Source organism: Amblyomma maculatum, chromosome 4 (genome assembly GCF_055883805.1).
Source record: "Amblyomma maculatum isolate TAMU_Amacu chromosome 4, ASM5588380v1, whole genome shotgun sequence".
Classification (NCBI taxonomy): Eukaryota; Metazoa; Arthropoda; class Arachnida; order Ixodida; family Ixodidae; genus Amblyomma; species Amblyomma maculatum.
Window position 1 is genome coordinate 19127033 of NC_139347.1, and position 27155 is coordinate 19154187.

At 47.4% G+C, this 27155-nt stretch overlaps 1 protein-coding gene and 8 non-coding genes across 9 annotated transcripts in view; all 9 read right to left on the reverse strand.

Moving 5' to 3' along the window:
- Window positions 1–1604, reverse strand: part of LOC146190363 (choline/ethanolamine kinase) — a 72063-nt gene extending 70459 nt beyond the window's left edge. The window contains exon 1 of the mRNA XM_084600848.1: window positions 1315–1604. Coding sequence (XP_084456974.1) covers window positions 1315–1553 — 239 coding nt within the window. The 5' untranslated portion in view covers window positions 1554–1604. The remainder of the gene's footprint in view (window positions 1–1314) is intronic.
- A 17382-nt stretch (window positions 1605–18986) lies between these two features.
- On the reverse strand, window positions 18987–19059 carry TRNAV-CAC (transfer RNA valine (anticodon CAC)). Its single transcript has one exon. It is a non-coding gene; the product is annotated as a tRNA-Val (tRNA).
- Window positions 19060–19157: 98 nt separating this feature from the next.
- Window positions 19158–19230, reverse strand: TRNAV-CAC (transfer RNA valine (anticodon CAC)). Its single transcript has one exon. It is a non-coding gene; the product is annotated as a tRNA-Val (tRNA).
- A 97-nt stretch (window positions 19231–19327) lies between these two features.
- TRNAV-CAC (transfer RNA valine (anticodon CAC)) lies at window positions 19328–19400 on the reverse strand. The gene has a single exon. It is a non-coding gene; the product is annotated as a tRNA-Val (tRNA).
- A 91-nt stretch (window positions 19401–19491) lies between these two features.
- On the reverse strand, window positions 19492–19570 carry TRNAV-CAC (transfer RNA valine (anticodon CAC)). Its single transcript has one exon. It is a non-coding gene; the product is annotated as a tRNA-Val (tRNA).
- Window positions 19571–19668: 98 nt separating this feature from the next.
- TRNAV-CAC (transfer RNA valine (anticodon CAC)) lies at window positions 19669–19741 on the reverse strand. Its single transcript has one exon. It is a non-coding gene; the product is annotated as a tRNA-Val (tRNA).
- A 97-nt stretch (window positions 19742–19838) lies between these two features.
- On the reverse strand, window positions 19839–19911 carry TRNAV-CAC (transfer RNA valine (anticodon CAC)). Its single transcript has one exon. It is a non-coding gene; the product is annotated as a tRNA-Val (tRNA).
- A 96-nt stretch (window positions 19912–20007) lies between these two features.
- On the reverse strand, window positions 20008–20080 carry TRNAV-CAC (transfer RNA valine (anticodon CAC)). The gene has a single exon. It is a non-coding gene; the product is annotated as a tRNA-Val (tRNA).
- Window positions 20081–20176: 96 nt separating this feature from the next.
- On the reverse strand, window positions 20177–20249 carry TRNAV-CAC (transfer RNA valine (anticodon CAC)). Its single transcript has one exon. It is a non-coding gene; the product is annotated as a tRNA-Val (tRNA).
- Between the last annotated feature and the right edge of the window lie 6906 nt (window positions 20250–27155).

Consider the following 27155-nt stretch of genomic DNA (forward strand, 5'->3'; position numbering starts at 1 on the left):
AACCCTGCTTGATCCTTTTCTTGATTGTAGTCTAAGGTTGTCCTGATTATATTAGCGATTACCTTAGTAAATACTTTATACGTAACAGACAGTAAGCTGATTGGTATGTAATTTTTAAGGTCCTTAGAGTCCCCTTTCTTGTGAATGAGGATAATGTTTGCATTCTTCCAAGGTTCCGGTACCGTCGATGACACCAGGCACTGCGTACACAGGGTGGCCAGTTTTTCTAGCACGATATCCCCCCCGTCCTTCAGCAAATCTGTAGTTATCTGATCCTTTCCAGCTGATTTCCCCCTTTTCATAGTTTCTAGTGCTTTCTTGACCTCGTCCTTCGTCACTGGTGGAACGTCTGACTGTTTTTCCCTACCTCCAATCTCATTACGGTCCTGACTACTTTGGCTACTGTAGAGATCTGTATAGAACTCCTCGGCTACTTTGACTATCTTGTCCATATTAGTGATGACGTTGCCCGCCTTGTCCCTTATCGCATACATCTGGTTTTTGCCTATGCCCAATTTCTTCTTTACTGCTTTAAGGCTTCCCCCGTTCTTTACAGCATGCTCAATTTTCTCCATGTTATACTTCCTTATATCGGCCACCTTGCGCTTATTGATTAGCTTTGATAACTCGGCCAATTCGATCTGGTCTGTTGGATTGGAAGCTTTCATACTCTGGCTTTCATTTCATAATTATACATGTATGCATGCAACTGTCAAATTCCTAACCTCAGTATATCTTCAGGAAAGTAACCCCAATGCTCATAACCTGCTGATGCCCTGAGGCAATAAATATCGACTAAAAAAAAAAAAAGAAAAAGTAACCCCAATGCTTTCACTGAATCTCAAGCGATAATCGTCCTGCGAATTGTCTTTTTTTATCTGCACGCACGGTGAAGGTAGTCGCCGCATCGGCAAGAAATATTCCTTTAAAAGGACCATCACCAACATAGGTATAACGGTGGCTGTACTGCATGTGGGCGCTGAAATGATCAACAGTTATGCTACTGCTTTTCCTTTTGTTCATGAATAGATGATCGCGACATGTTAACGATAGATATTTACACGAAGTGACTTAAACCTCACACTCTGCGCATCAGCATTTTGACTAGACGGACTTCCTCGGCGACTCTGTTTACAGCCTCTACAGCGTGTTCATTGTCACCGCACACACATAGAACATCCTCTTTACACACCTGGCCTGATTATACGTTCAGCTGTCCTAACGTTTTTCCTCTTCCGTTTTTCGAATGAACCTTATTGCCCAATCCACGCTCACCGCTCGCGTGATCATGCACGTTTTCTTTTTTCTTCTCACCCTGCGGGACGACCTCTTCCGCTCGCCTCTGCCTTGGCCCCGCCGCGGCGAGATGCCCACAGTGCACGGCACTCGGTCGTCCAGGGCGAATTCGGCGCAGGCCTCCACGCGGCAGAAGTGGGGCGCACGAAGCGCATGGGAGGCAGCGGGGTCGGGCCGGCGACCGTCGTGGAGACGCGACGGGATCCGCCGAGGGCGCGGACCCAAGCCGGAAGGAGCGCTTCCGCCAAAGGGGCCATGACTGCTGAGGAGGCTCGCGCGTAGCGTGTACACCCGTTCACGGAGCAAAAAAAGCGCTTCTAGAGCTGATGACGGCGGCGCTGTGAACTCGAAACGCGTGCGACGCACTGCACGCAGGGTGATGATGGATGGAAGGATACAACGCGACGCGTTGCTATGGCAGTCAGAGGCAGATAGCCAAGAATTTCAGAGCGCTCCTGTGTTTTTCCGCTCGAAACAAACGCTCGAGGAGTAGGCAGCAAGAGAGATTCTCTTGGTATGTCGGCTTCGTATTGCAGTAAACAGGTCCAGCCAAGACTCTGACAGTCAAGATGCCCAGGAGAAGATCACTTCCAGCGCACACAGGCTCGCGCACTCTCATGCAGTAGTTAGACGCCGCAGCCGAGAGACTAATGCACTAATCACATCTACCCCAAGCGGTCATTTAGAGATAAACAATCGAGCCGTTGCATGAACATGCCCTTTGCGATGCTCCCTCTCGACGACGTCCTGTACGAGGTCCCAGCTCTTGGTCACCACCAAGTTGTAACATCGACGTTCTTGAACGGAACTGTCGCACTACACTTAAGAGGCGCTCTTCAAGAAGCTTCACGGTGCAATGAGGAAGAAAACTTCCCGGGGAGTCAGGAAGCTGTCTGCATGGCGTTCTCGCTCCCAGTCGTATAGATAGCTACAAAGGCGACGACTGTGCAGCGTCGCACGGGTCTTTTCGTTCGCAGCGCTGTCCACTCACGGTCATAAAGAGACCGACGCGATTCCGAGCCTCTTCCGAAAACTCGAGCTTCTCCGAGTCCCTCAGTTGGGGCCGGTGATGGCAGCAGCGTCTTGACGCCTCCGTTTCTGTAGGGGTGACTGCGACACAAAGGCAGTTCAACCGGCGATCACGTGGTCCATTGTAGCAGCAACGCACTAAAGCAGTTGCTGAATTGTTCCATCAAGAGTGCTAGCCAACGAGACAAGACGTCAGTCCTCCGCGTGCCTTGACGCACGCTCCCGGTTTCGGCTGGTGGAGACGTGCTGCGCTCACACCCTGTCATATGCGGGCGTTGATCGCAGCCAATCGTGACCCATTTAGGACCACTTGCGGGCGTCACACAGAAGCACACGTAGACTCCACAGGGTAACGACTGCAGGACGTGGAGTGCATCAGCTCCTGCGCTGGCGCAGCCGCTTTGAGTCGCTCGGGCTCGCACGTCAGCGCGTGGTGCGCAGATGTTTCGACACGCGTTATTTGTTTTTCTGCTTACGTTTAAATTACGACCAGACGATGTCGAGGAGATGCGTGTAAATTCTTTACTCCGAGCCGTTCGTCTAGGTTGCGGCTAACTTGGTCGCTCATCAGAAGCTGCGAGCTTAGAACTCGTTGCCTGAGAGCGAAAACGCTAGTGACACCTAGAGGGTGATGTCGCTCAAGCTCTGACGATGGGCACGTGCCCTTCGTCACATGGCCGCCCCATAACAAGCAGAGAATGTCAGCACGGATCGTGGTCAATTCTCGGATCCGGAGGGCTCTGCTATCATCTAGCGGGGAGTAACCGGCTGGCGTATATAGAACCATTGGGCGAGGGGAAAGAGAAGCCTGCCCACATTATGCTAATCAAAATCGCCTAAAATCTTTAGCAATTCGAATCAGACGACTCGAGCCCTGACTGAGCGCCTGCCTGCTGCGACTGGAGCCCTAAATTAGCATCTCGGCTAAATCTGCGTCACTGCACCGCAGATTGTAGCGCTAAAGCTATAGTACTAGGTAATTTCGCAAAAAAAAAAAAAAACTTAATAGTTACGTTAAACTTCCGAAAACATGCAGGAACATGCTCGATTTGATTTAAAAGCGCTGGGCTATGCGGCTATATGCCACAAAGCGATGAAGGGGAGGAAACTGCGAAATGAGATGTGTATAACCAAGTCTGCGTATACAGCGTGTTTTAAAATTCTGTATCTTAATTGCATTCTTTGATATGTAGTTCTCTACGAATCCCTTTCAACGAGGTAGGGAAGCCTTATTATGTCACATCATAATTCGACAGTTCTAAAACAAGATTTCTAGGTCCAGGCGGTCCCCCGAACCGCTGTCACACCACTCTTGGCGTCTATTCTCAGCTGCATCGCCCACGTCGTGGAACTGCCACCAGCTAATCTGTAACACGAGTAAGTTGATTCCTTTACTGAAGTACGCCTTTTACTTCATCGCTGGCACGTGGAACATCAGAGTCGATGTACCGCAGTTCGCTAGACCGTTCCGCGCATGCTATATCAAGGTAATGCTTAACATGCTGCAGTGTTGATTCCCTTCCAGATATTCACTTTTAGTGCGTAGCACTACTAGCCGCAATCACGGGTTTCGCCGGTGTCTGTCCGAAGCCGTGGGTTCACTGTCGCGGGGGGGGGGGGGGGGGGGGGGGATTCCGAAGTGGCGGTCAAGTTTATTTATGACGGTCGCGCAGGCGGTCGCACTTCAGAAGTGATGTAGGAAGGAACACGTGGAAACGGGCGACGCCAGCGGTTCGGTCCGTTCCGATTCTCGGAAATGTCGCGCTTCGACCGTGCCGTGAAGAAGGCAAGCCAGAGCAGTTAAAAAGCACAGCGTAAGCGCAGTGGTTGTGGGTTCAGCGCTAACTGCAGCTGTCTCTTGGTTTGAGGGGAAAGGGCGCGGAAGCCAGAAATCGTGGCGAAACACGGGCTGGGGAGAATGCGCGGCCGAGGGAGCTGCTGTCGGTGTCTTCTCGGGAAGACGCCTGGACACATACGTCCCTTTGAAGCCGCCGCCCGCGCGCAACCGACCAAGGGCAGCGATCGGAATGCTTGGGCATTAGGTTTGTGAGTTGTTTGTTTTGGAAGCGCAACCGTCGGCGCTGTTTGTCTTTGTGAATGCTGGCCACCTCTTGCGTGAGCTGAGGGAAGATATTGGAGAGAGTGTAAATCGAAGATGTGTGTGGTAATGCATGAAAGGTATAACGGTGATAAGCGGTTCTATATGCACCTACTTCGTATTTGATTAACTATTCAAATCGGCCATATTTTGTTATTTTCAACTTCAATACAAGTACGTGAAATGTCAGAACGAAACTATCGAAATGTGCTACACTCTAGTGCGCATACTGCCCCATGGAACTTTTAAGAAAAGAGTGACATCGCGGTTACATAACGTCTTCTTAAGTTCGCCAGAAGCACGCGGTAAAGACTGAGCAATATTTTCGCTGACAACTGCAATGACATCGCGGGGTTAGTAGAAACAGTACGCTGAGGTTTGCGAGAGAGGTTTGCAAAAAGAGAGGCCTCAGGACACAAAAACTGTGCTTATGCCTGCTGCGTGCCATCTATTTGTCTGTATTTGCATACGAAGCACATGCAGCTGTCCAACTATACCTATAGGCTAGTCCTGCCTCGTCAGGCTCCTCCCCCATTTAAAAAAAAAAATTTACTGCTTACTGATCTGTAAACCATAAGCGATACATCGGTGCCGCCGTGCAGGCGGGCTGTGAAGGCGGATATTACTTAACGTATAGATCTTATCAGACGAATTATTTATCACAATCAACCAACCGATTGTCTGTTCCTGCTATTAAATGAGATAATTATATTGTGAAAGCTAAGACCATCAATGCCAAAGGTAGCTCCCTTTTTAAATTTCTCAATCAGTAATGGGGCTCGAAATATCGAACGTTAACTGGTGAAGGGTAGCAATTCGAGTCAGTTGGTCTAGATAGTGCATTACGATAGAAGTACAAGCGCTTAATAATACGCACCTGAAAGGCTGCTGGGTATTCTTTAACGCATTTCAAATTTATGAAATGGCGTCGTTCGCATTTTCTTATGCGTCAGATATAGACGCTAGCTGTTTGTGCATTTGACGACGAGCGAGAAGGTTACACGATTTTGGCCACGCTCCGCGACGACATTTCATAAATATTCCATTTGTGAAAGCCGACTCACCCAGCTTTCAGATGCGTATTTTTGACGTTCGATATTGCCACATTGCCGATTATTAAAATTTTAAAAGTGAACTCACCATCGAGTTGACGGCTTTCAATTTCGATATATGCATTGCCCCTTAAAATAGGACAAGTTAGGTAATTTTTTGTAATTATTCGTGTAATCGTAACGCTCTATAACGTGAAAATTTTGTCCACCTTGCTGTACAACCCACGTACACAAGGTCACATCGAGACATTTCGTACTTTTTAAAACAAATGCGTAAATAATCGCTCGGTATAGTCAGGACTGCTTGAAATTTTGCCAACACGTTTGTCGTTGTGAGTTATATCCAGCTCATTTGAAGCGGAACTCTTAGCGAGATTCCTAATTAAATTACATTCTTCTCTTCTTTGCACTGTATATTGCCGAATAACTCTGCATATTCGCCCCTTGCTTGTGTTCCTCGCTCATTGTCAGCCGGTCTGCTGCTCTGATGCATAGCCCACACGCTTCTTACACTGCGTGTCCTCATGGGTCCCGTTCCGGCTTTAGATCGACCTTGCATGCTTCCCTCGGAATGACGTTCCACCGAGCAGTTTGCTTGACGAGCTGTTCTTTACCATTTGTCAGGATCACTTTACCTAACCACGGTGTCTTCCTCGCGCCCGAAATTACTTCTCGTCCAGGCACTTTCAATAACGCGACTAAATTTTCCTATTGAAAAAAGCTTTATTACATGCGAGCGAGTTAAAAGCAGCATGCGTGGGCGATATCCGATATGCTGGGAGCTCTGTTCTAATGTCATCTTTACTGCCGTCTGCCGGGGAGCTGCAATACCTTTCCTATAAGGCACAGTAAATCCCAAGTTCATGCATCACACTGCCAGTGGAAGAGTACATGCACGAGCCACTACCGCTGATCACACTCATGGGTCTCATACGTTGCTTTTCTCTCTCTCTCTATCTCTCTGTAGGTGGCGGTTTCTGCCGGGGTGGTGCAGTGGTAAGACGCCCGACTACTGTGCTGGAGTACCCGGGTTCGAACCCGACCTCGGCGGCTGCGTTTCGATGGAGGCGAAACGAAGAGGCGTCGTGTGCTGTGTGATGTCAGCGCACGTTAAAGACCCCCAGGTGGTCGAAATTACTCCGTAGCCCTTCACTACGGCTCCTCTTTCTCTCTTTCCACTTTCACTCCCACCTTCCTCCCTTCCCCAATGGCGCGGTTGCGGTGTCCACAGAAAGCAAGTGAGACAGTTACCGTGCCTTTCCCTTCCTATAAATAAATCAGGACTTAAATCAGGACTGCCGTGCGAAAGTTGCTGCCGGCTGTAACCAGGTGCACCACTGCCCAAACTATTTGCTTCGGTTTGGTTTATGGGGCTTATTGTCCCAAAGCGACTCAGCCCATGAAGGACGCCGTAGTGGAGGGCTCCAAAATTTTATACCGCCTGCCCTTACGATAGCGATACCTGATCCGGATCGTATAGTGAGGAAGAGATGATTGTACGCGCAGTGGCAGCGACTCTCGAGGAACCAGCGAGGGCATTTTGTCAAGAGAGAAAACAATGCGAGAAAGGCAAGGGAGATAAGGAGGCCGAGTGCCACTTGCGTGAAAGGAGAACTCCAGGAGGCTTCAAGGAAGACGAAAGCGGCAGGAGTGACAGATTGCTGTCGAAAGGCCACGCCACAAGAAGCCAAAGATAGTGTACGTAGATTACGTAGTCATCGACCCTCATTCGATTTTCTGACCTCATTTGTAGCAAAGAAACCCTGGAAAGCCTGCATGTTATCTTTGTGTTCACCGTAACTTATAATCTGTTTGTCCTTCCTGGATTTCAAATAAAAGATATAACACAATTTATCTGAGCTCTACCTCTACGAGCACGGAGATCTAGAGACATCTCCGTGATCATATACTTACAGCTCGGCTCCTCCGGCTCTTGAGCCCCCATTCCTGTCTCTCAAAGAAAGATACCTTTTTTGCCATTTTCATCTTCCTATAATTTATCTCTATATTCTTTGCACGACCTTGATTTCTCTTTGAAGCCGACCTGAAGTGCCTTCGTTTAAACTTACTGTCCCTGTTCTCTGCACTTTTCCTACTCAAACAGGAATGCAGCTACCGCATGCGTGCCTTGCCTCCTTTAGTTGATCGCTCAACAGGGCAGGGACAGAAACGTATATATTATGTTGACTGTCTTCTCCCTGTTTCTTCAGCGCTTATTTCAGCTGTGGGGCCGAACCGGCAAGTCATCACACTGGCCTGACTTTAGCGTCTCCGAAACCGACGAGCGCATTCTTGGTGTCTTTTAGGAAGTGTTGGCACCTACGGTAAAGACTGTAATTGCTTCACTCAGCGGCGATTTTGTGCGAACGATATTATTAATTCTGCGATCTTGATCTCATCGTTCACAGGCCTAAAAAGCGATAATGGTGCTGTCTTAGTGCCCGAGTGTTACAGGTGGAATTATATTATGCTTTACATTGGTATGCGCTGTAACGTGATAGTGTATCCATCCATGGGCTTAGAGTATTTTAATTAGTACAGAGTGGGACATAAGTACGAGTAAACGATAAAAAAGTCCAGCTCCAACAAGGCGACGATGCAAGATAAAAGGAAAAAAAGCAGATGCGTGTTCTGTAGTTTTCGTCTGTGTACCTCTCTTGTGCCGTCGCATTATTTGTGGTGAAATTCTGTCCATTCGAGCTACGCAGCAGACATCCGGAATAATGTAGGTAACCTCGCTGGCTTTTACAATTCGCTGCGTCATTTTCCTGCCTCAGATATCCGGGGTATCTCTGTGCAGAGCGCATGAGACCGAAGACTTACATTCGGAGAAAGCAACCACACCTCAAAAGACTATACTCACCTTTTCGCGTAAACCCTAGGCGGGGCAGTCGCGCGTCGTGTCCTGTAGGCATTCACAGCGCTTCCTCGCTATCTCCTTTTAGCGATAGTTCTATGTCCGCTTTCTATTTCAGGACACTCGGCAACAGAAGGGAAACAAAAATGTTTTCGATCTTTCGCAGGTGCATAGTTTCATGTGCAGAGAAAATTGGTCTGAGTCAAATACGTTGACGGTTTGGTCCTCGGTGCAAGCCTCTTGTATTACACTACTGTAAACCCGGCATAACGAGGAAATGATGTTGTTGTTGTCCTCTAATGTGATGGCACATACCCACACAGGGGGATCGGCCAAGAATTGGGGTGCAGAGGTATTAGATTTTGAGATGTATAACTACATCGGAAAAATAAAAAAGTAGAAAATAAAAGCTAGGGAATAGAAAAGGAAATTTAAATATAATAAACCAAAATATATAAGAGTATATAAGAGTAAGTGTAATAATTGGTCTTAATTTGAGCAGCCAAATTTTATTATCGTTCGGTGCCACCATGCTTGGGTACAGCCACAGGTATGTTTTTAACGCCATTCAAAACTTCTTAATAAAAACAAAACGTCTACCTGGCTAATATGCTTCGAAGTTTTAATCTGTACATATAAATCTTACTATTCTCCTACTGCGAGGAAATGTTGTTGTTGTTGTTGTTGTTCTCCTCTAATGTGATGGCACATACCCACACAGGGGGATCGGCCAAGAATTGGGGTGCAGAGATATTAGATTTTGAGATGTATAACTACATCGGAAAAAAAAAATAATAATAAATGCTAGGGAATAGAAAAGGAAATGTAGATATGATAAACCAAAATATATAATAGTAAATACTAACGCACGCAGTAAGAGAATAGAAAGATTTATATGTACAGAATAAAACTTCAAAGCATATTAGTCAGGTAGACGTTTTGTTTCTATTAAGAAGTTTTGAATGGCGTTGAAAACATACCTGTGGCTGTACCCAAGCATGGTGGCACCGAACGATAATAAAATTTGGCTGCTCAAATTAAGACCCAGCTGTTGTAACGGCTTCTCTAAGTACCGTTTTCTCATCATGGTAAAACGGCGGCAAAATATCAAGAAATGGTCTATTGTTTCCGGTTCCCCGCAGAATGCGCAGACAGGAGAAAGCGCCAAACCAGACCTGTGCATATAGAAATTTAGGGGCGGAATACGACAGCGTAGCCTTGTTAGAGAGACCTCAGTCTGCCTTGATTGACATGATTTCCTATTCCACGAATACTTGAGGTGCAGGTAGTCATCCGAGGATAAAATAGATCCAGACTGCGTGCTTAATAAGGCACGCCGCCGAAATCTTGCTGCTGTTATGTACGCTGTTGCCGGGAGGATGGGCAATACAGGGCCGTTGAGAGAATCTTTGGCTAGTCTGTCTGCAATCTCATTGGCTGTCACATTGTTGTGTCCTGGTACCCACACTATATGTATGAGCCTCAAATGTGAGGGGAGCAATGAAAGAAAGGTGTTTAAAATTTGCGAATCCATATTCGAAGAAAGCGACAAGCACAAAGAATAAGAGTCTGTAATTACAGCCACTGTTGAGTATGTTGTGTCTAGTTTGCGCAGAGCAAGCACCACCGCCAGCAACTCCGCCTGGAAAATTGGAGTAAAATCCGGAAGACGGACTGAAAAAGCCCAGTCTAAAAGCGGACAGTATATTCCAACGCCGGCTTTTTCATTAAATTGAGAAGCATCCGTTGCTATTGTTATGCTAACGGGAAGACTTTGTAAATGATCTTCTAATAATCCATTTAAAATGTGAGGTGCTAAGTGTTTCGCATTATTTGGGAAAATGTCATCAAAGATAATTTTAACCGACGATGCACTTACTTTTGTTGGAAAGATGTTAGAAAGGACTACGTGCAAAGGTTGTAAAGATTTTGCACTAGAATTACCTGCGGGGTATGAAATCGAGGCCATACGACTCCAAAAAAGGAGTCTGGCTCGCAACAAAAAATTGATACGGAGCGGTGGAATTGTGATTCATATATTTTCAGATACGTCTGGACAGTCAAGAATTGTAATCTAGTTATTAACGGTGGTATTCGGGCTTCAAGGTATAATACATTATTAGCCACGAATTTGGGGAGCCCAAGGCATAATCTAAGCGCTTCCCGCTCTAAAAGAACAAGCGGACGAATTTTGTAAGCAGGTGAACCAGAAAATAACACAGATCCAAATTCTATAATTGGGCGGACATACATAACATAAATCATTAATAGTGCGTCTCGCCGCATCCCAGACCTTGGACTGCTTAACCTGCGCAACATACCCACAGCACGTGCCCCCTTCGCTGCAACATGTTCAATGTGATCCCTCCATGCCAGATGGTCATCGTAAATCACCCCTAGATATTTCAAAGACTTAACTTGAGGAATCATTTCCTGCTTAAATGTTAGAGCAAGAGTTACCGGATCCTGAATTTGGAAAACAAGGAACCCGCACTTTTTAACATTTAATTTAAATTTTAAGTCATCTAACCAATTTTGAAGGAAGCTTAGGTACGATTGCAGGCGCCTGTTGAGGGATTGAATGTGAGGTGCAGCCGTAAAGAATGCGATGTCATCCGCATAGACATACGTGCGGATCTCCTGATGAGTGGGAATTGAACTCATCAAAATGTTAAAGAGCACGGGCGAGAGAACTGCCCCTTGAGGGACACCTCTGGTTTGTTGATATTTGCTAGAATGTACTCCATTCAATGAACAGTAAAATTGTCTGTTTTGTAGGAATGTAGATATCCAATCAATTAAGTATTGTGGAAAGCATAGCGATTCTAATCTGTGCAATAAAATTCGGGGCTCTACACTATCATAAGCCTTCTCTATATCTAGAGTCACCAATGCAGCATGCATTTTTTTGCGCCGCGCAAGAAGAATTCGACTCTCAAGGTCGGTATGTGCATTCCATATTGAAAATTTTGCTCGAAATCCGATTTGACAGGGACTAAGAATATGTTTTTGTTCGACAAACTCGGTAACACGTTTGAGTACGACCCTTTCAATTAATTTTACCAAGTTTGATGTTAAAGATATTGGTCTGATATTTTCCAAAGTATAGCCACCGCCATTGTGTTTCCGTAAAGGAATCACTTTGGCTAGTTTCCAGTCACCAGGTATCCAAGAATGAATAATTGAATAATTTACCAATTCTAACAAGGAATTTGGAGACACTTCAAAGAGGATTTTTAACATTTTTGACGTTACTCCGTCAGGGCCAGGCGCAGCAGTTGGCAACGTCATTATAATCGAAGAAAGCTGAGAAAAAGTAATTTTAGGAACATCCTTAACCGTATATACTGGAGCGAGGAAATGAGCTCTGAAAAAGCAGCGCCTGATTCTTCTTCTTCTGCCTTGATATATGGCACATACCCACGAAGGGGGATTGGCCAGGGTTCAGTGTGGACTGCCAAATGTCTTACACAAACTGAAATAGCGCCTGCTCATTTCCAAGGTGCATGCCACGTGGATTTTTTCTGCTATTAATTTTCTCGTTCTTCATTGCAAATCTCTAATTCGACCATCGTTCACTTGGCCGGACTTTTACTTTTGAAATAAAGAAAATGCTGACATTGATTAGCAGCAACGGCGTTTGGAAAGAGCGAAGTAGCAGATGCTTTGTTTTTATTGTTTCTTTTTGCGATGTTTATTACCTCGGGGCATAAAAGGAATGTTATGAAGGATGAAGGGTATGGTCAACTTCGTTCAATGAAACATTGGTAAAGAAGTGGCTGCGCTCTTGAAGCCAAGGCAAATCGGGACGTTTATTTATTGCAGCCTGTGTAAACACAGCTGCAAAATTCTCGGTCATTGATTCTGTGGAAGGCATTTCGTATAGATTTAAGAGGCGCATGCAGGCAGGATGCCAAATAAGCTTTACGGCCGGACGACAAAAAGCGGAAAAAGAATGAGCAGAAAGTTTTTCCTTGTTGGATACGGACAGAATAAATTTAATTGAAAGTAAAAATTAAAAGCGAAAACAAAATGCAGCATGAGGTCAGTAATTTAGAATGATATTTTGTGTATATTTTCTTTCGTACCTTTATTTTACGAAATTAATACCCCCATTTTCTCAAGAATAATACCGCTCATACTAAAAAAAAAAAAAAAAGAAAAAAAACTGTTGTTAGTGCTCACAGCTACCCTTTCACAGAGAGCGATTCCATTTAATAATTTTAGTTCTGTAATAATGATACAATATTACAGTTCGAACATCAATAAAATTGTCCAAGCAACTCACGTCCCCGGCCTGTGAACAGTGATGTGAGCACAAGAACCAAATGCCCCCGTCAATAGTAATTTCTCCAGTTTTTTTTTTATATTTTATTTTCATTCTCGCCTGTGCCCACCGACATAACCACGGAAATGAAATCCTTTAGATAAAACCTTTCCTGTGGCAAGAGAGCAGCCCAGTCAGCATTTCGTCGGAAATGAATAACAGGCGCCATCAAGTCCGTTTCTATCGTCGTCATCGTTCTTTTTTTTTTTTTAACTGCAATGCATAGAACGCCTTAACGAGACGCAGAAAATTTCTGATCGATGAAACCGTTTCGGTTCTGTGTATCGGGTTTAAAGTCCCAAAGCGACTCAAGGTATGAGGGGACGCGGCTGTGGAATGTTCCAAAACTTTCGACCACCTGAAGTTTTTTAGGTTCACTGACATCGCACAGCAGTCTATAGATTTTTGGCTGTACGCGCCTGATGGAGCGCCTCAGATATCTTTGCCGAGGACGCGTTTACCAGTTCTCCGCCGCTTTCTTGCCCTGGATTCTCGCTAGGTATATTACGGTCTTGTATTGGGCGCGTGTATTATCAATATGGCCTCCTGAAAACCACCTGATTCTCGAGTGTGTTTTCGTTTACGCACATGTGAAAGCGAGTACGACGCCAACAACGAAAAGCCGAGCCCTGCTCGAAGGTGGGAGAAGCACTCGAGGTGTTGTTGATCCCTTCCCATGACGATTCCACGCTGATGCGATATGGGTCACGAGCCCTCTGTAGCTAGCGTCAGGCTTCCGCTGTAGTGAGCAAACAGAACCGAAGCACTTCTTAAACAGAACCGGTTCGACACGTGGCCTTAGTATTCCGAACGGAGCTCCACTTGGGATCCGCGTGCGTATAGCCAAGTGATACGACAAACAGCGTCCAGAGGCCGACGTTGTGCGCATGGTGCCAAGAGCCGTCGATTCATGGGATCGCAGGATGGGGATGCCATGTTGTTCGCATTCGTTTTGTAATCAACAAACTGCCGTTCAGCTGTTGAGAACGAGGTCGAGGGTTTCGAAGTATGGTCACGGAAACCGCAATTTATTGAGGGAGAACTGTGAAATATCTCGTTTTATGCTATTAGAGAGCGACGTGACGTTGAAATTACACTGGAGCCGTCTGCTATATATCGGGCTCCCTCCAACCTCCGTGCTGCTTCCGGATGCTAAACCCTACATGTAGTTCACACTTCACCGAAGTAGACAAAGGCAAGGCTTGTGGAAAAAAATGGCCCTTCTTCAAGGCGTGCTTTTTGACGTGGGGTCGGGCTAACAATGTATATAGCATGCAGATTCGGTTCGTTTTGTTGCCTGCGGATATATCTTCGTGCTTGGGGTAATTTTTCTTTTCTTATTCTTTCATATTTTTTTTAATAAAGGAGGGGGGGGGGGAGGAGGAGAGGGGAGTAATATTCTTTGAGAATTCGAGGCTAGAAAAATCTGCCGACACTTGTAAATTTCAGTTATACACGAAAGTAGAGTTATTTGAATATTTAAAATTTGAGTTTTTGTTCAGGCCTTTTTTTTTTTTCTTTCTACAAAACAGGACTTTCTCTATGCAGTCTCCTTTTGCATGGGAACAAAATTCTTTTTTTTTTTTTTTGCTCATCATTTCAAAAAGAATATAAAAATTTGAGGTTACTGTTGGAAACTGTTCACCAAATTAGATTCACCTCCTTATTTGGTACTAAGTATTTCGCCGAGTGCCTTATCAATCTTTTAGGCAGCTCTTTCGCGCCAGTGGAAGCCGGCCTGCCTTTTGCGCTGTTAAAATAGGCATTCAGTATCGCAGCCGCCACCATATCGAATGCTCAAAAGCAGTGAAGAAGGACATCGCTAAAGTAGATCCGTCTTCAGCTTTGCGGACTGGAAAACGCACGCTCTTTAAATGGTGCATTTTGTTTTTCATATAAATTGGGTTCAATCTGATTATTTATAAGCCTCTTGGGAAGAAAAGGAAGGACAGAACTGGATATCACCCGAGAATCGTATACGCCTTATACCGGAGAGCTGCTGGGGACAAACGTACAAAGCACACCCCCAAAAGCGCAGCCCTCTCAGACTGAGGCTGTTACTACATCGCGCCTATTTTTACCAAATGTCGTACGGCTAACGAGACCTTAATTCCTTGTTTGTCGTCCATCAATCGACTCCGAGGTCCAAAAAGCTAGGCCAGCAACAAAAAAAAAAAAAAAAGAAAGCGAAAGAGAGGCAAAATGAGCGAGAGTGAGCGATCAACAAATTGATTACGCTTCCATTCTCTGCCCGTCTCAAGCTGATATAGTACAGTGCCAGCGCTTGATTGATTGATTGATTGATTGAATGTCCTTTATTGAATGGGAAGGCTCATGGCCATGGATGGGGGTAAAGGGGGAGTAGACAGAATCTTCATTGTTTAGGTCGTCACTCAAATCATATTGCTCTAACCAAGCCACTAAGGGAGCCATACTTGGCAAATATCATCTGTGTGTTAGCATCAGTTTCTAGAAGGAAACGGTAGTTCAGGCGGTAGGATTTGATCTCGGCGCGTCCAGTAGAAAAAGCAGGGCAATCCCAGAGTAGATGAGATATGCCACCGCGTGTTAGAGTCGTACAGGGGGGGCACGCAATCATTTCCTTTGTATACTGACGCCAGCGGGCCATAATACGTGGCGTGTAACCCGCGTGGGCGATGAGCTTATTCAAAAAGACTTCTTGACTTCGGGTGAGGTAGGTTTTTCGCGTAAAATGTGGATCTGGTGTAGCCACCTGCATGCGATGCTGACTGAGGCTACGAATTTTTACATTTCTTGCTTGCTTTATCTGCGACTTCTGTCTCTACAAACTACGCCCCTATCGCTTCGTCGCGAACTCAGTGTGCTGTCGCGTTTTAGAGGCATTTTGGCAGCACTTGAGATTATCAGCAACATTTTTTTTTTCATCTATTCATTCATTCATTCAGAGAGAGAGAGAAAATGAGGACCGCCGATGTTTAAGAAGGCGAAATCTCCTACTGGCTAGGTCGCGTGAGTGTATTGAGCTGATTAAGGCACTGAGAACCAATGACATACGAGTTCTTTTTGTTTTTGTTTTTTGTGCTTGCAGCAGCCGAATCCACGCAAATTTCAGAGTGTATACGTAGCTTGTCGTGATATCCATTTTAGTATTTCACAATTTTATGCGTGTGTATAAATACCATACGATAAGTTATAGAGGGTTAACGGCGCTTGCCGACTGCAGTGTTTTTACACGCGCTTTGTTTTACTATGTGAGTATGTGATAGTGAAAGAGATATCAGCTTTAAGACAGCGTAAAATATACTAGTGACAATTTGTGTACATATTCAGTCATTTCCAAAAGGTAAGGAGAGATCACTAAAACATTAAACAAAAGCTGCTCGGCTGAGTTAATCTCACGATTAAAGAAAAAATGCTGGATAACAGCGGACTTATAAAATGTAGGAAAATGAGTGGCTTCGTTATGGTGTAAAATAAATGGAGCTGTTCTCTCCATTCGTACTTACCGGACGCAGTAGCTGCACGAGGCTTAGCCTAACTTCACTTGAGGATGTTCGACAGCTAAAGCATAGCTGGAGCAAACACTGGCACATTTTTTCATCAATTCAGGCAAATTAATATCATCTATAACGTCTTGATGGACACGTGCCATACCGCAAAGCGTTCCTCAGCCATCGTATATACTTCGAAGCACAGTCTTCAGATTTCCGAATGCACGGAAAGATCGTTCTACTTCACACGAGGAAGTGATTGGCATCACCAGTTAATCGGATGGCATACGCCCGCTTAAAATGCTGGCGGGTTGAGTCTTGCATTTTTCAGAGTATTTCCGATAACGTCCTCCACAGACTGCCGATCGGAATGTTTCATTATCTTGATAAGATCGACCTCACTGTAGATGCGGATCACGTCTATGTAAGCTTTGTATAACCCCTTTCTCCAAAGCCTGTCTCCCAGTGCTTGGTATGTCGCAATGCTTTCCGAAACGGAGTCAAATCATCTTCCGATGCCTGACGTAGTGACAAGACCATTTCAATAAATAATAATAACAATAAAAACCATTCTGGAAGGGCGCTCCCTAGTTCGAATCCCTTTTTTGGGATGTGAAGAAGTTTTGGACTCTATAAAAGCTACCAGCCCTGGTGGAAGGAAGTCTTCCTCCCCCTTCGTCTCCTGGCCATATTGGTAAAGCTGTGCGCACCTCAACGCCAAAACCCTTGTTTATTACCTGCTCCCCATGATTCGCTAACTGAATCAAACTCTGAGCCATCAACAATGTGCTCATAGTGCGCTTATAAAGGGAGGTTACACAGCGCTGAAGCCGCTGTTTTCAGAAATTTCTCTCTATAAACTCTTAAGTGTTGTCAAACAAAACACGGCAAAGGATGACATGCTGTGCTGTTTTTCATAACATGTATGTATATATATATATATATATATATATATATATATATATATATATATATATATATATATATATATATATATATATATATATATATATATATATATATATATATATATATATATATATATATATATATATATATGAAGGAAAGAAGCCAACAGTCGGCGAGGCCAAGGAAAGCGTTGGGGATGGCACTTTATGTCTTTTTTTTTTTTAATATTTGCTTAGATAATCACAGAAATCAGTAATGTGATCTGTTTAGGGGAAGATAATTAAACACAAAGTAGAAGAAAAAACAACGTGCCGATGGTGGGATCCGAACCCACGACCTATATATATATATATATATATATATATATATATTTAGAGGCTTGTAGTTGGATTAAATAGAATCACACGATGCTACGACCTTCCTTTTTCGCAGATCGCAGTTACGACAACGTTGTTCTATGAACATCGGATTCTGTGTAGCCATTCTGTGGTATAGGGGAGAGGCCTCCTCGCCGCGGCTTCATCGTGTTGCGCGTGCTGCTCGCACCATTCGAGGTCGACCGAGTGGTCCCTGGATTGGATCGTAAAACATTTATTTCTTCGTTGAGATCAGGTTGACGCAGAAACGTACTGGATGGTCGCTAGCCCACGGCTGGCGGCGACCTCATTGGCCCGCTCGATGTCCCGTACTTGAATGTGTCTGAGCTGACCAGCACGGCCTCACATCGATCGGTGCTCTTTCGCCGCATATATTGCAGTTTAGGTTGCACTGCATGACAATTGGGGAAAAGAGGGTAAGCCCCACCGAATTTATAAGCGAGCTCGTTCGCAGTCGGAGCTAGGTAACTTCGTGCGCCTTCGTTAATGATTTCTGGGGAGGGGGATATGTGTGGCTCAATAATATCTGGCAAGGGAGGTGGGGGAGGGGGGGGGGGGTGGTTGCATTCGAATGCTGTGGTGCCCTCCACCCTGCTTTCCGCTGAGGTATGGTTGCAACTACCCATGTTATAACCACACTAATAAGTGGGTCTCCAGATACACAGGCCACAGTAGGTCTCAAATGCACTGTCCTGCTCTTTGTCGTACCGTTACGCTGGCCCAGGCTTTCCGCACGCTGTTCCTGCTGTGCTGTCTATTAAAAGAACAGTGGTGCAATGTAGTAAAAGTAATTTCGAAAGGAATTAATAACTTTTGTTGTGAAATTACTGCCAGAGTAATAATTTTAATTTTAAATTAATAAAGTAATTAAACTACAGCAATTTCATTACTGTAATTCAATTACTGTCATGCTTGCATGACTGTCATCCTGAAAGCGCGTGCATTGCAGAGAGGTACCGTTTACACAGCCCTAGCTATGTCTTCCAAATTGTATTCCTGAACCATATACTATTCAAGAGCTCAGCACTTTCGTCTCTCAGTGGTAAACACCTTGGCCGATACACAGTTGAAATCATTCAACAAAATTAACATCTTGCGACTCTTTAAATGCATCTCGATTTGGTGAAAAAGCAGTTTCGTTAGTTCTCTACGTTTTCAGCATACGTGCATAATACGGGAAAATAAGACCCCTAACAAAACATCTGCTACTTTTAGATGAAATTAGTGACAGCATCGTTATACCAATATTATTGCAGATAATGAGCGCATATCCACCTGATGCACCAACCGAGTGACATACGCAGACATCCATTTGCGTATATAATACCTTTTCCATTCGACCGGTTCGATCTTGGCTTTCTGTCTTCGTTTCTTGTACGGCTGATACGTGAAGGTCGTTGTCTAAAAGAAGCCGGCTGAGCTGGTACTGTCGCCGTCTTGATACGGGGCCTCGTACATTTAAAGTAGCCACAAGTAGGGCTGCAGAGATATGTCGATTACGAAAAGGAACCTGATTTTAACCGTATGATGTAAACCTTTACGAAAAAAAAATAAAATAAAACGTTCGCTGTTTCCGCCCGGGATCGAACCGGGGACCTTGCGCATGTGAGGCGCACGTGATAACCACTACACCACGGAAACGGGGGATATGGGGTCTGCTCTAAAATGCGTTCCCAAGGTTGCGAACCGTATGGTGTAAACCTTTATGAAAAAAAAAAAAAGAAAAAAAAAACGTTCGCTGTTTCCGCCCGGGATCGAACCGGGGACCTTGCGCGTGTGAGGCGCACGTGATAACCACTACACCACGGAAACGGGGGATATGGGCTCTGCTCTAAAATGCGTTCCCAAGGTTGCGAACCGTATGGTGTAAACCTTTGAGAAAAAAAAAAAAGAAAAAAAAAACGTTTGCTGTTTCCGCCCGGGATCGAACCGGGGACCTTGCGCGTGTGAGGCGCACGTGATAACCACTACACCACGGAAACGGGGGATATGGGCTTTGCTCTAAAATGCGTTCCCAAGGTTGCGAACCGTATGGTGTAAACCTTTATGAAAAAAAAAAAAGAAAAAAAAAAACGTTCGCTGTCCCGCCCGGGATCGAACCGGGGACCTTGCGCGTGTGAGGCGCACGTGATAACCACTACACCACGGAAACGGGGGATATGGGCTTTGCTCTAAAATGCGTTCCCAAGGTTGCGAACCGTATGGTGTAAACCTTTATGAAAAAAAAAAAAAAGAAAAAACACCGTTCGCTGTTTCCGCCCGGGATCGAACCGGGGACCTTGCGCGTGTGAGGCGCACGTGATAACCACTACACCACGGAAACGGGGGATATGGGCTCTGCTCTAAAATGCGTTCCCAAGGTTGCGAACCGTATGGTGTAAACCTTTATGAAAAAAAAAAAAAGAAAAAAAAACGTTCGCTGTTTCCGCCCGGGATCGAACCGGGGACCTTGCGCGTGTGAGGCGCACGTGATAACCACTACACCACGGAAACGGGGGATATGGGCTCTGCTCTAAAATGCGTTCCCAAGGTTGCGAACCGTATGGTGTAAACCTTTATGAAAAAAAGAAAAAGAAAAAAAACGTTCGCTGTTTCCGCCCGGGATCGAACCGGGGACCTTGCGCGTGTGAGGCGCACGTGATAACCACTACACCACGGAAACGGGGGATATGGGCTCTGCTCTAAAATGCGTTCCCAAGGTTGCGAACCGTATGGTGTAAACCTTTGAGAAAAAAAAAAAGAAAAAAAAAAAGTTCGCTGTTTCCGCCCGGGATCGAACCGGGGACCTTGCGCGTGTGAGGCGCACGTGATAACCACTACACCACGGAAACCTTTTTTTTTTTTTTTTTTTTTTCTTTATTGCCTGACTTTGACACAAATACAACGCACTGGAAAACAAAACAACAGGAACAAAGGAATAATATATGTACACAAAGCTAGTTCGCGTTGCCTATCCCCCACTGAGGGGCAGGCATTGTCATTTTAAAATTCCTTGAGCACCGTCAAAGGTTCCAGCTTTGACAGCCACTCAGGAGCACATGGTTGCAATTTAAGCACGTCGAGCCATCGCTGCACACTTTCACGGAAATACATGCGGGCTGGCCGTGCATCTGGATCGCAGTGATAACCAGCCATTCGTGCGCGCCATATACTGTGGAGGCACATTAACATAACCTGGTCTAACGGCATATCATCGTGGTTATCCAATGGCAAATACCTAATGCCATGGGAATCAAGTGGCAACTGTTTTTTAATTGTCCTTTGCAGAACATCCCACAAATATACCCCCTCCCAGCAATGCAAAAACACGTAATCTGTTGTCTCTGGCTGTTTGCAGATGAGACATTGGGCCCCCCACGGTAGGAAAATACCCTTTTCCTCCATAAATGATTTTACACTCAAAGTACCGGTATGTAGCATAAAGAGTGAGTGAGTGAGTGAAAACTTTATTGAATATTTTAAGGGTTTCGCGGTTGTGAAGTCTCCGTCGTCTTCTCTGGCGCTGGCGACTTGAGACTTCTCGTCAGCAAGGGTGGGCCCCTATTCCAAGGCTCCACTGAGTCGTGCTGCATCAGTCGCGTGCTGCACTAAGGCCCTTTGGGTCGCGAGCTCGCTGCTGGTGAGCCGACTCTCCCATTGCTCCGCACTCGGGTTTTCGTGTTGGTGGAATGCTTTGTTGCGTTCGCATTCCCACGTGATATGATAAAGTGTAGGTGTGGCATCGCACCAAGGGCAGGTGGCTCTGTATTGTGTCGGGAACATTTTATTAAGTATGTGTAGGTTAGGAAAGGAGTTGGTCTGTAATCTGCGCCAGCCGGTCGCTTCCTCCTTTGTTAGGGCTTTGTGTGGTGGTGGATATCTAATTCTAGCTCCCCTATGTAAGTGCAATATCTCTGCGTATCCCCCCTCGCAAGCCTGTAGGCGGAGCTCCGGAGCATTTGACTGCCCTGCTCGGAATGCGTAACCTCGAGCTAGGCTGTCTGCTCTTTCGTTCCCCCCTATGCCCGTGTGGCCCGGGATCCAGATTAGGCTATGCCTGGGTTTCTCCTCGGCGGAGGTTGCCCCGCTGAGTATTTTAAGGGCTGTTCTGCTGATCCTGCCCCTCGTGTAGTTCCTGCACGTCTCCTTCGAGTCCGTCAGTATGTTGAGAGATCGGCCCGTTCTGTAGCCTTCTGCTGCCGCCAGCGCGACGGCAATTTCTTCGGCCTCCGCTGTGCCGGCGACCTTTGCCGTGGCACACGTGATCATGTTTCCTTCATTGTTTACCACTACCGTCGCGGCTACGCGTTCTCTCTCGCGCAGATATACGGCAGCGTCCGTGTATACAGTGTTGTCTAACTGGGCTAGCGTTCTCTCAACGTACTCGGCCCTCGCTTTTCGTCTGCTTTCGTGAAGATTGGGGTCCATGTTTTTCGGCAATGGTCCCACGTTAATGGTTTTCCTAAGGTGGTCCGGTACGTCCGCGTATCTGTCTACCAGTCCGCTCGTGTCCCGACCCAACCTTCTTAGGAGCGCTCGTCCCGTGGGGGTGCTTCTGAGTCTCGTGATTTGCGTTCCCAGCAGAGCTTCGGCGAGCTCACTGAAGGTGTTGCTGATGCCTAGCTGGAGCAACTTTTCGTTCGACGTGTGCTTGGGTAGGTGTAGAGCAGTCCTGTACGCCTTCCTGAGAATGATGTCGGCTTGCTCTCTTTCCGCCTTGGTCGTCGCGTGGTACGGCAGGGAGTACGTGACTCGGCTGACAATTAGGCTGTTAACTAGCTTGAGAGTGTCTTCTTCTCTCATTCCATATCTCTTTTGGGAGACTCTGTTGATCATACGGCCCACCTGCTCTGCCGCCTTACTCAGCAGGCTGATGGTGTGGCTGCATTTCCGGCTTCCTTGCAACCACATACCCAGGATCTTTATCATGTTCTTTTCCGGGATGTTCTGGCCCTCGAGAACGACCTCCAGTGTCGCTTGGGTGGGATGCTTGCCGACCCTGAGGAGTTCCGATTTCTCCGTCGAGCATCTTAGGCCCCTCTCTCTGGTGTAAGTTTCTACGCAAGTTGCCGCTTCCTGTAGTTTTTCTTGCTTCTCCCCGAGTGATCCTTGGGTGACCCATATCGTGATGTCATCGGCGTATATCGCGTGTTGGATGCCCTGGATCTCCTTGAGCCGTCTTGCAAGTCCAATCATTGCCGCGTTGAAGAGGACGGGCGATATGACGGATCCTTGGGGTGTGCCTTTGCACGGCGTGGGGAAGACGTCGCTTCTCAGCTCGCCCAGCCCCACGGTCGCCGTTCTGTCGCTCAGGAAAGCTCTGACGTAATCGTGCGTTCTCCTCCCGCAGTTGGTGTTGTTGATGCCTTCCATGATGGCCGCGTGGCTTACGTTGTCGAAAGCCCCCTTTATGTCGAGGGCCATGACGACGTTTTCGCCCGCCTTCGGCATCGTCTCGAGCACTTCCTCCTTGAGTTGGAGCAGCACGTCTTGCGTAGAGAGGTTGGCTCTGAACCCGTACATGCTGTCCGGGTACCATTGTTCGTTTTCCAGGTGCGACTGGATTCTTTTCGTGATCACTTTCTCGTACAGCTTGCCCAGGCACGACGTTAGAGATATCGGCCTGAGGTTCTCGATCTGCAGCTTTTTGCCTGGCTTCGGAATCATCACGACGACGGCGTGTTTCCACTCCGTCGGCACTCTTCCCTCTTGCCAGAGCTTGTTGAGGTAGGTCGTAAGCTGATCTATCGCCTCGTCACTGAGGTTCCTTATTAGCGAGTTCCGGATCTTGTCCGCCCCCGCCGCCGTGTTCTTCGTGGCCGATCTTATCGCCTCGACGACCTCCTCTCTCGTGATGGGTCGGTCCATGGCCGGGTTCTCCTCGCCACGGTATTCTTCTCGGTAGCTCTCGACCTGATCTTTGCCGTAGCACTTGATCCGGACCTCTTCGAGTAGTTGTTCGTCCGTGCCTTCGTATTGGTGCACCAGCCTCTGTATCGACTTGCTGCCTTCGGATTTGTTTTTGCTCGGGTCCATGAGGGCCTTGAGGATCTGCCATGTTCTGGCTGTGCTGAGGGTGCCGTTCAGCGTGTTGCTGAATTGCTGCCACCCCTGCCTGGCCAGCTGCGTCGCGTACTGCTCCGTTTGCTTGGTTATATCGGCAATTTTCCTCTTTAGCTTCCTGTTGAGTTTTTGTCTCTTCCACCGCTTGGTAAGCCCGCGTCTCGCCTCCCATAGCTTGAGGAGCCGCTTGTCCACCTCCGGCGTTTGTTCCGTTCTGTCTACTTCTTTCGTGTATAGGTCTTGGATTCGTCTGAGTTGTTGGCTCCACTCTTCCGCAGAACCGATGTCGCCCTCGAGCTGCTTGCAGTGCGCTCTGAAGGCGTCCCAGTCCGTCAGCCGAGCCGTGCCAATCTTCCTCCTGACGTTGTCCGCCACTGTGCAGATCCTTATTATGTGGTGGTCGCTTCCAAGGTTCTCGAGTAGGTTTTCCCACTCTGCTTGTTTGGCGCCCCTTATGAAGGTTAGGTCGGGACTCGTGTCTGGACTGACGCTGTTCCCTTGCCTAGTCGGTTGATTCTCGTCGGTTAGCAGCTCACATCCTACGTTCTCTGCCGCCGTGCAGATACCGCGCCCCTTTTTGTCCTCTCTGTTATAGCCCCATCTCGGACTCTTGGCGTTAAAATCGCCCGCTATGATTAAGGTGTTTTGTCCCGCCAACTTTTTCGCCTCCGCAAAGAGCCTAATAAAGTTCCCATTTGTTTGCTTGGGTGGGCTGTATAGGTTTACGATATAGGTGCTTTTGGAATTTGTTTTCTTTTTGGGAATTATCTCTGTAATTACGTGTTCGACCTGGGTGTCCTCTATTTCTTTGTGTGCTATGGCTACTACTTGTTTGCTTATGAGGGTCGCAGTGCGTCCGCTTTCCTGACACGTGTAGCCCCTGAGTGTTGGGGTGTTGTTTGTTTCTTGTAACATAATTACATCCGGTGGGTTTCCTCTGGTGTATATGAATTGCTGCAGGAGGCCTTGCTTACGCTTGTACCCCCTGCAGTTCCATTGCCAAAGTTCTAGTTGTCGGTGGCGTTCTGCCATGTTTTGTTATTGTTGTTTGTGTTGGGGGGGGTCTCTGCGCCGAACCTGCGTTCGTTGTATAGTCTGTCTCTGGCGTCGTTGGTGGTTCTTTGCGTGGTGTTGTTTTTAACATAGGTTCTAAAGTTCTGTTCTTGTAGGGCAAACTTTTGTTGTGTCTGTTGCAGTTCACTTTGCATTTGCTGCATCTGTCCCTGTAGAGCCATTATGAGGTTTTTTATATCATCAATTGGGGTTCCCCCTTCGTGGGTTTGTTGCGCCATGTCCATCGCCTGAGGTGGTGGAGTCGGCGTTCTAGCCGGCGAATAACCCGCCCTCATTTCTTGTTTCTCTCTGATAATGTCGTTTAGTTGTTTCTTTAGTTGCCTCGCTTCCTCGCGACTTTGCTCTAGTTCGCGCCTGAGGCTCGAAATCTCTTTTAATAGTTGTTTGTCTTGTGTGGATTGTATGTTGTTAGTGTTAGAGTGCGGAGCAAAAAGTGATTTGGGAGGGCCGTCTCCCCAGCTCACCTTAACACCTCCGCCGCTCTTCTTCTTTTTCTGTTGCCACGGCTGCTGCTTTTGCTGCGGCTGTTGCTTGCCGGCGTTGCCCAGGGGTGGGTAAGACCCGTCCCGGTTGGACCCTTGGCTCTGGCTCCGGCTGCTTCCGCGGCTGCTCCGGCCCGGGTCCTGGCTCTCGTCCCGGAACCATCTTGGTCTTTTTCCCCGGCTGCGGCCTCGGCTGCGCCGCTGCTGCTGCTGGGGTCCCCACCTCAGCTCGCTCGCTGACTTGAGGCGTTGTTTGCAGTCTCTCGTGCCCACCGCGTGATCGCCGCCGCACAGCAGGCACTTGGGTGTGCATTGGTGTCCTGCCTCCGGATTCTGGCACCCGCACTGCCTGCAGGTCCTGGATTCCGGGTTCGGGCAGACGTCCATTCGGTGCCCCTGTTGGCCGCAGGCGTAGCACACCTGCCTCGTGGGCCGGTACGGGTAGCACCACATCTCCCCGCCGTAGTACAGCACCTGCTTCGGGAGAATGGGGCCGTCGAAGGTGATGACGGCCGTGCTGGATTTCCCGAGCATTCTGGCTGCCAGGATCTTCACGCCTTGCGTGCGGACTCTGAGGTTAGTCTTGAGTTCTTCCGGTGAGGTTCCCGGGTCCACGCCGTGGACGACCCCGCGCAGCGTTCCTTCTGGTGCTGCTACGTGGGCGTTCACGGCGTAGCTCTTGCCCCCGAAGCTCAGCTGCATGATGCGCCTAATCTTCTGGGCCGCTTCTTCGTTGTCGGTGCTGATGATGATGATGTTCGATCCGTTGCGCAGTCGGATGATGAGGTCTTCCGCCTTACATCCTTGTTCGGTAGCCGCGACTACCGCCCGCGCCACTTGGTGCGTCTGCAGGTTTTTAACAGCGAGTCCCCTCGGCCGAAGGACTATTTTAAGGTCGTCTCTGGGGAGCGGCGGCAGTCTCCGCCTCGGCGCTCCTACTTTCTCTTTCCTTTCTGGCGCAGCTGGCGTTCCATCTGTGACCTTCGCCGCGCCTAGGGAAGGCCCGTTCCCTAGGCTCGTTCCCGCCAAGACTTGCTGCTTGTTATCGCTGCGTTGGCGTCTCTTCTGCCTTCTCGACATGGCGATTTCCCAATCTGCGTCGGTTCCTCCATTGTTGCTTACTTGTGAGCGTTGCGTCGAAGGGGTGCTGCTTCCTAGGGCTTGGCTGCCTGCCGCCGCGGGTCCGCCTCGGACCTGTTGCTCGGGAGGCGCTTCGGTGGTGTCCTGGAGGTCTTCCTCCATGAATTCTTGCGAGTCGGCCGAAAATCTTGTCGGGCCTGTCGCTGAGGGTCGGTCGTAGCTGGGGTCGCTTGCTCGGGACATCACTCCGGGCCTTCTTTACCTCGGGCCGAGGCCGGGGAGGCCGCGGAGCCCCGCTCTCTTGCTAAGCCTCGTTAGGCTTAACGCCTGGTCGGCCACAAGGAAAATTCAAATGCCGACAAAATCCAAATATTGGAATCACCGGCTTGAATTTGGGGTCCTCGTGATCCTCTTCACTTCCGGCGTCGATCCCAGCCAAAATTTTTAGCTCCCGTAGCAACTTGCATTTTCTTTACGCGTTTTAATACATTACTTCCTGTGCCTCCATAGTATAAAGCTCGGTACAAGGGCACCGGGAACACCACTTCACAAACATCCTTGTATAATGTTCTCCTGTTAACATTACTTAAATACTCTTTCGAAAAACGTGCGCTTAAGAATTTCACGCTCAAAACAATTTCCCTAAAGAATCCAAAAAGAGATCCCGGCATACATTGCGTATAAACTACGAAATCAGACAACGCTCGACCAAGTCTTTGTTGACACACTGTGCGCAGGAATGGATCACTGGCATCCCTAAAAAACATAAACCGGTTGACAATCTGTCGCACAAACAAATGACCCAGACCAAGCCCTCCATGCTTCACCTGCCGGAACAAATTTGTCCGACTGCACCTCTCCCAACTCGAGGCCCAAACAAACACCGCAAAAACTCGATGCAATTTTTGCACATTTACACGGGAGCAATGCAACACTTGCATTACATACCATAACTTACTAATTAAAAACAGGTTGCAAACTGCGGCTCTTGCAAATATTGATAATTGAGCGCTTTTCCATTTCTCCGCTTTTTCACGGGTTTCTCTGACCTGCTCTAGC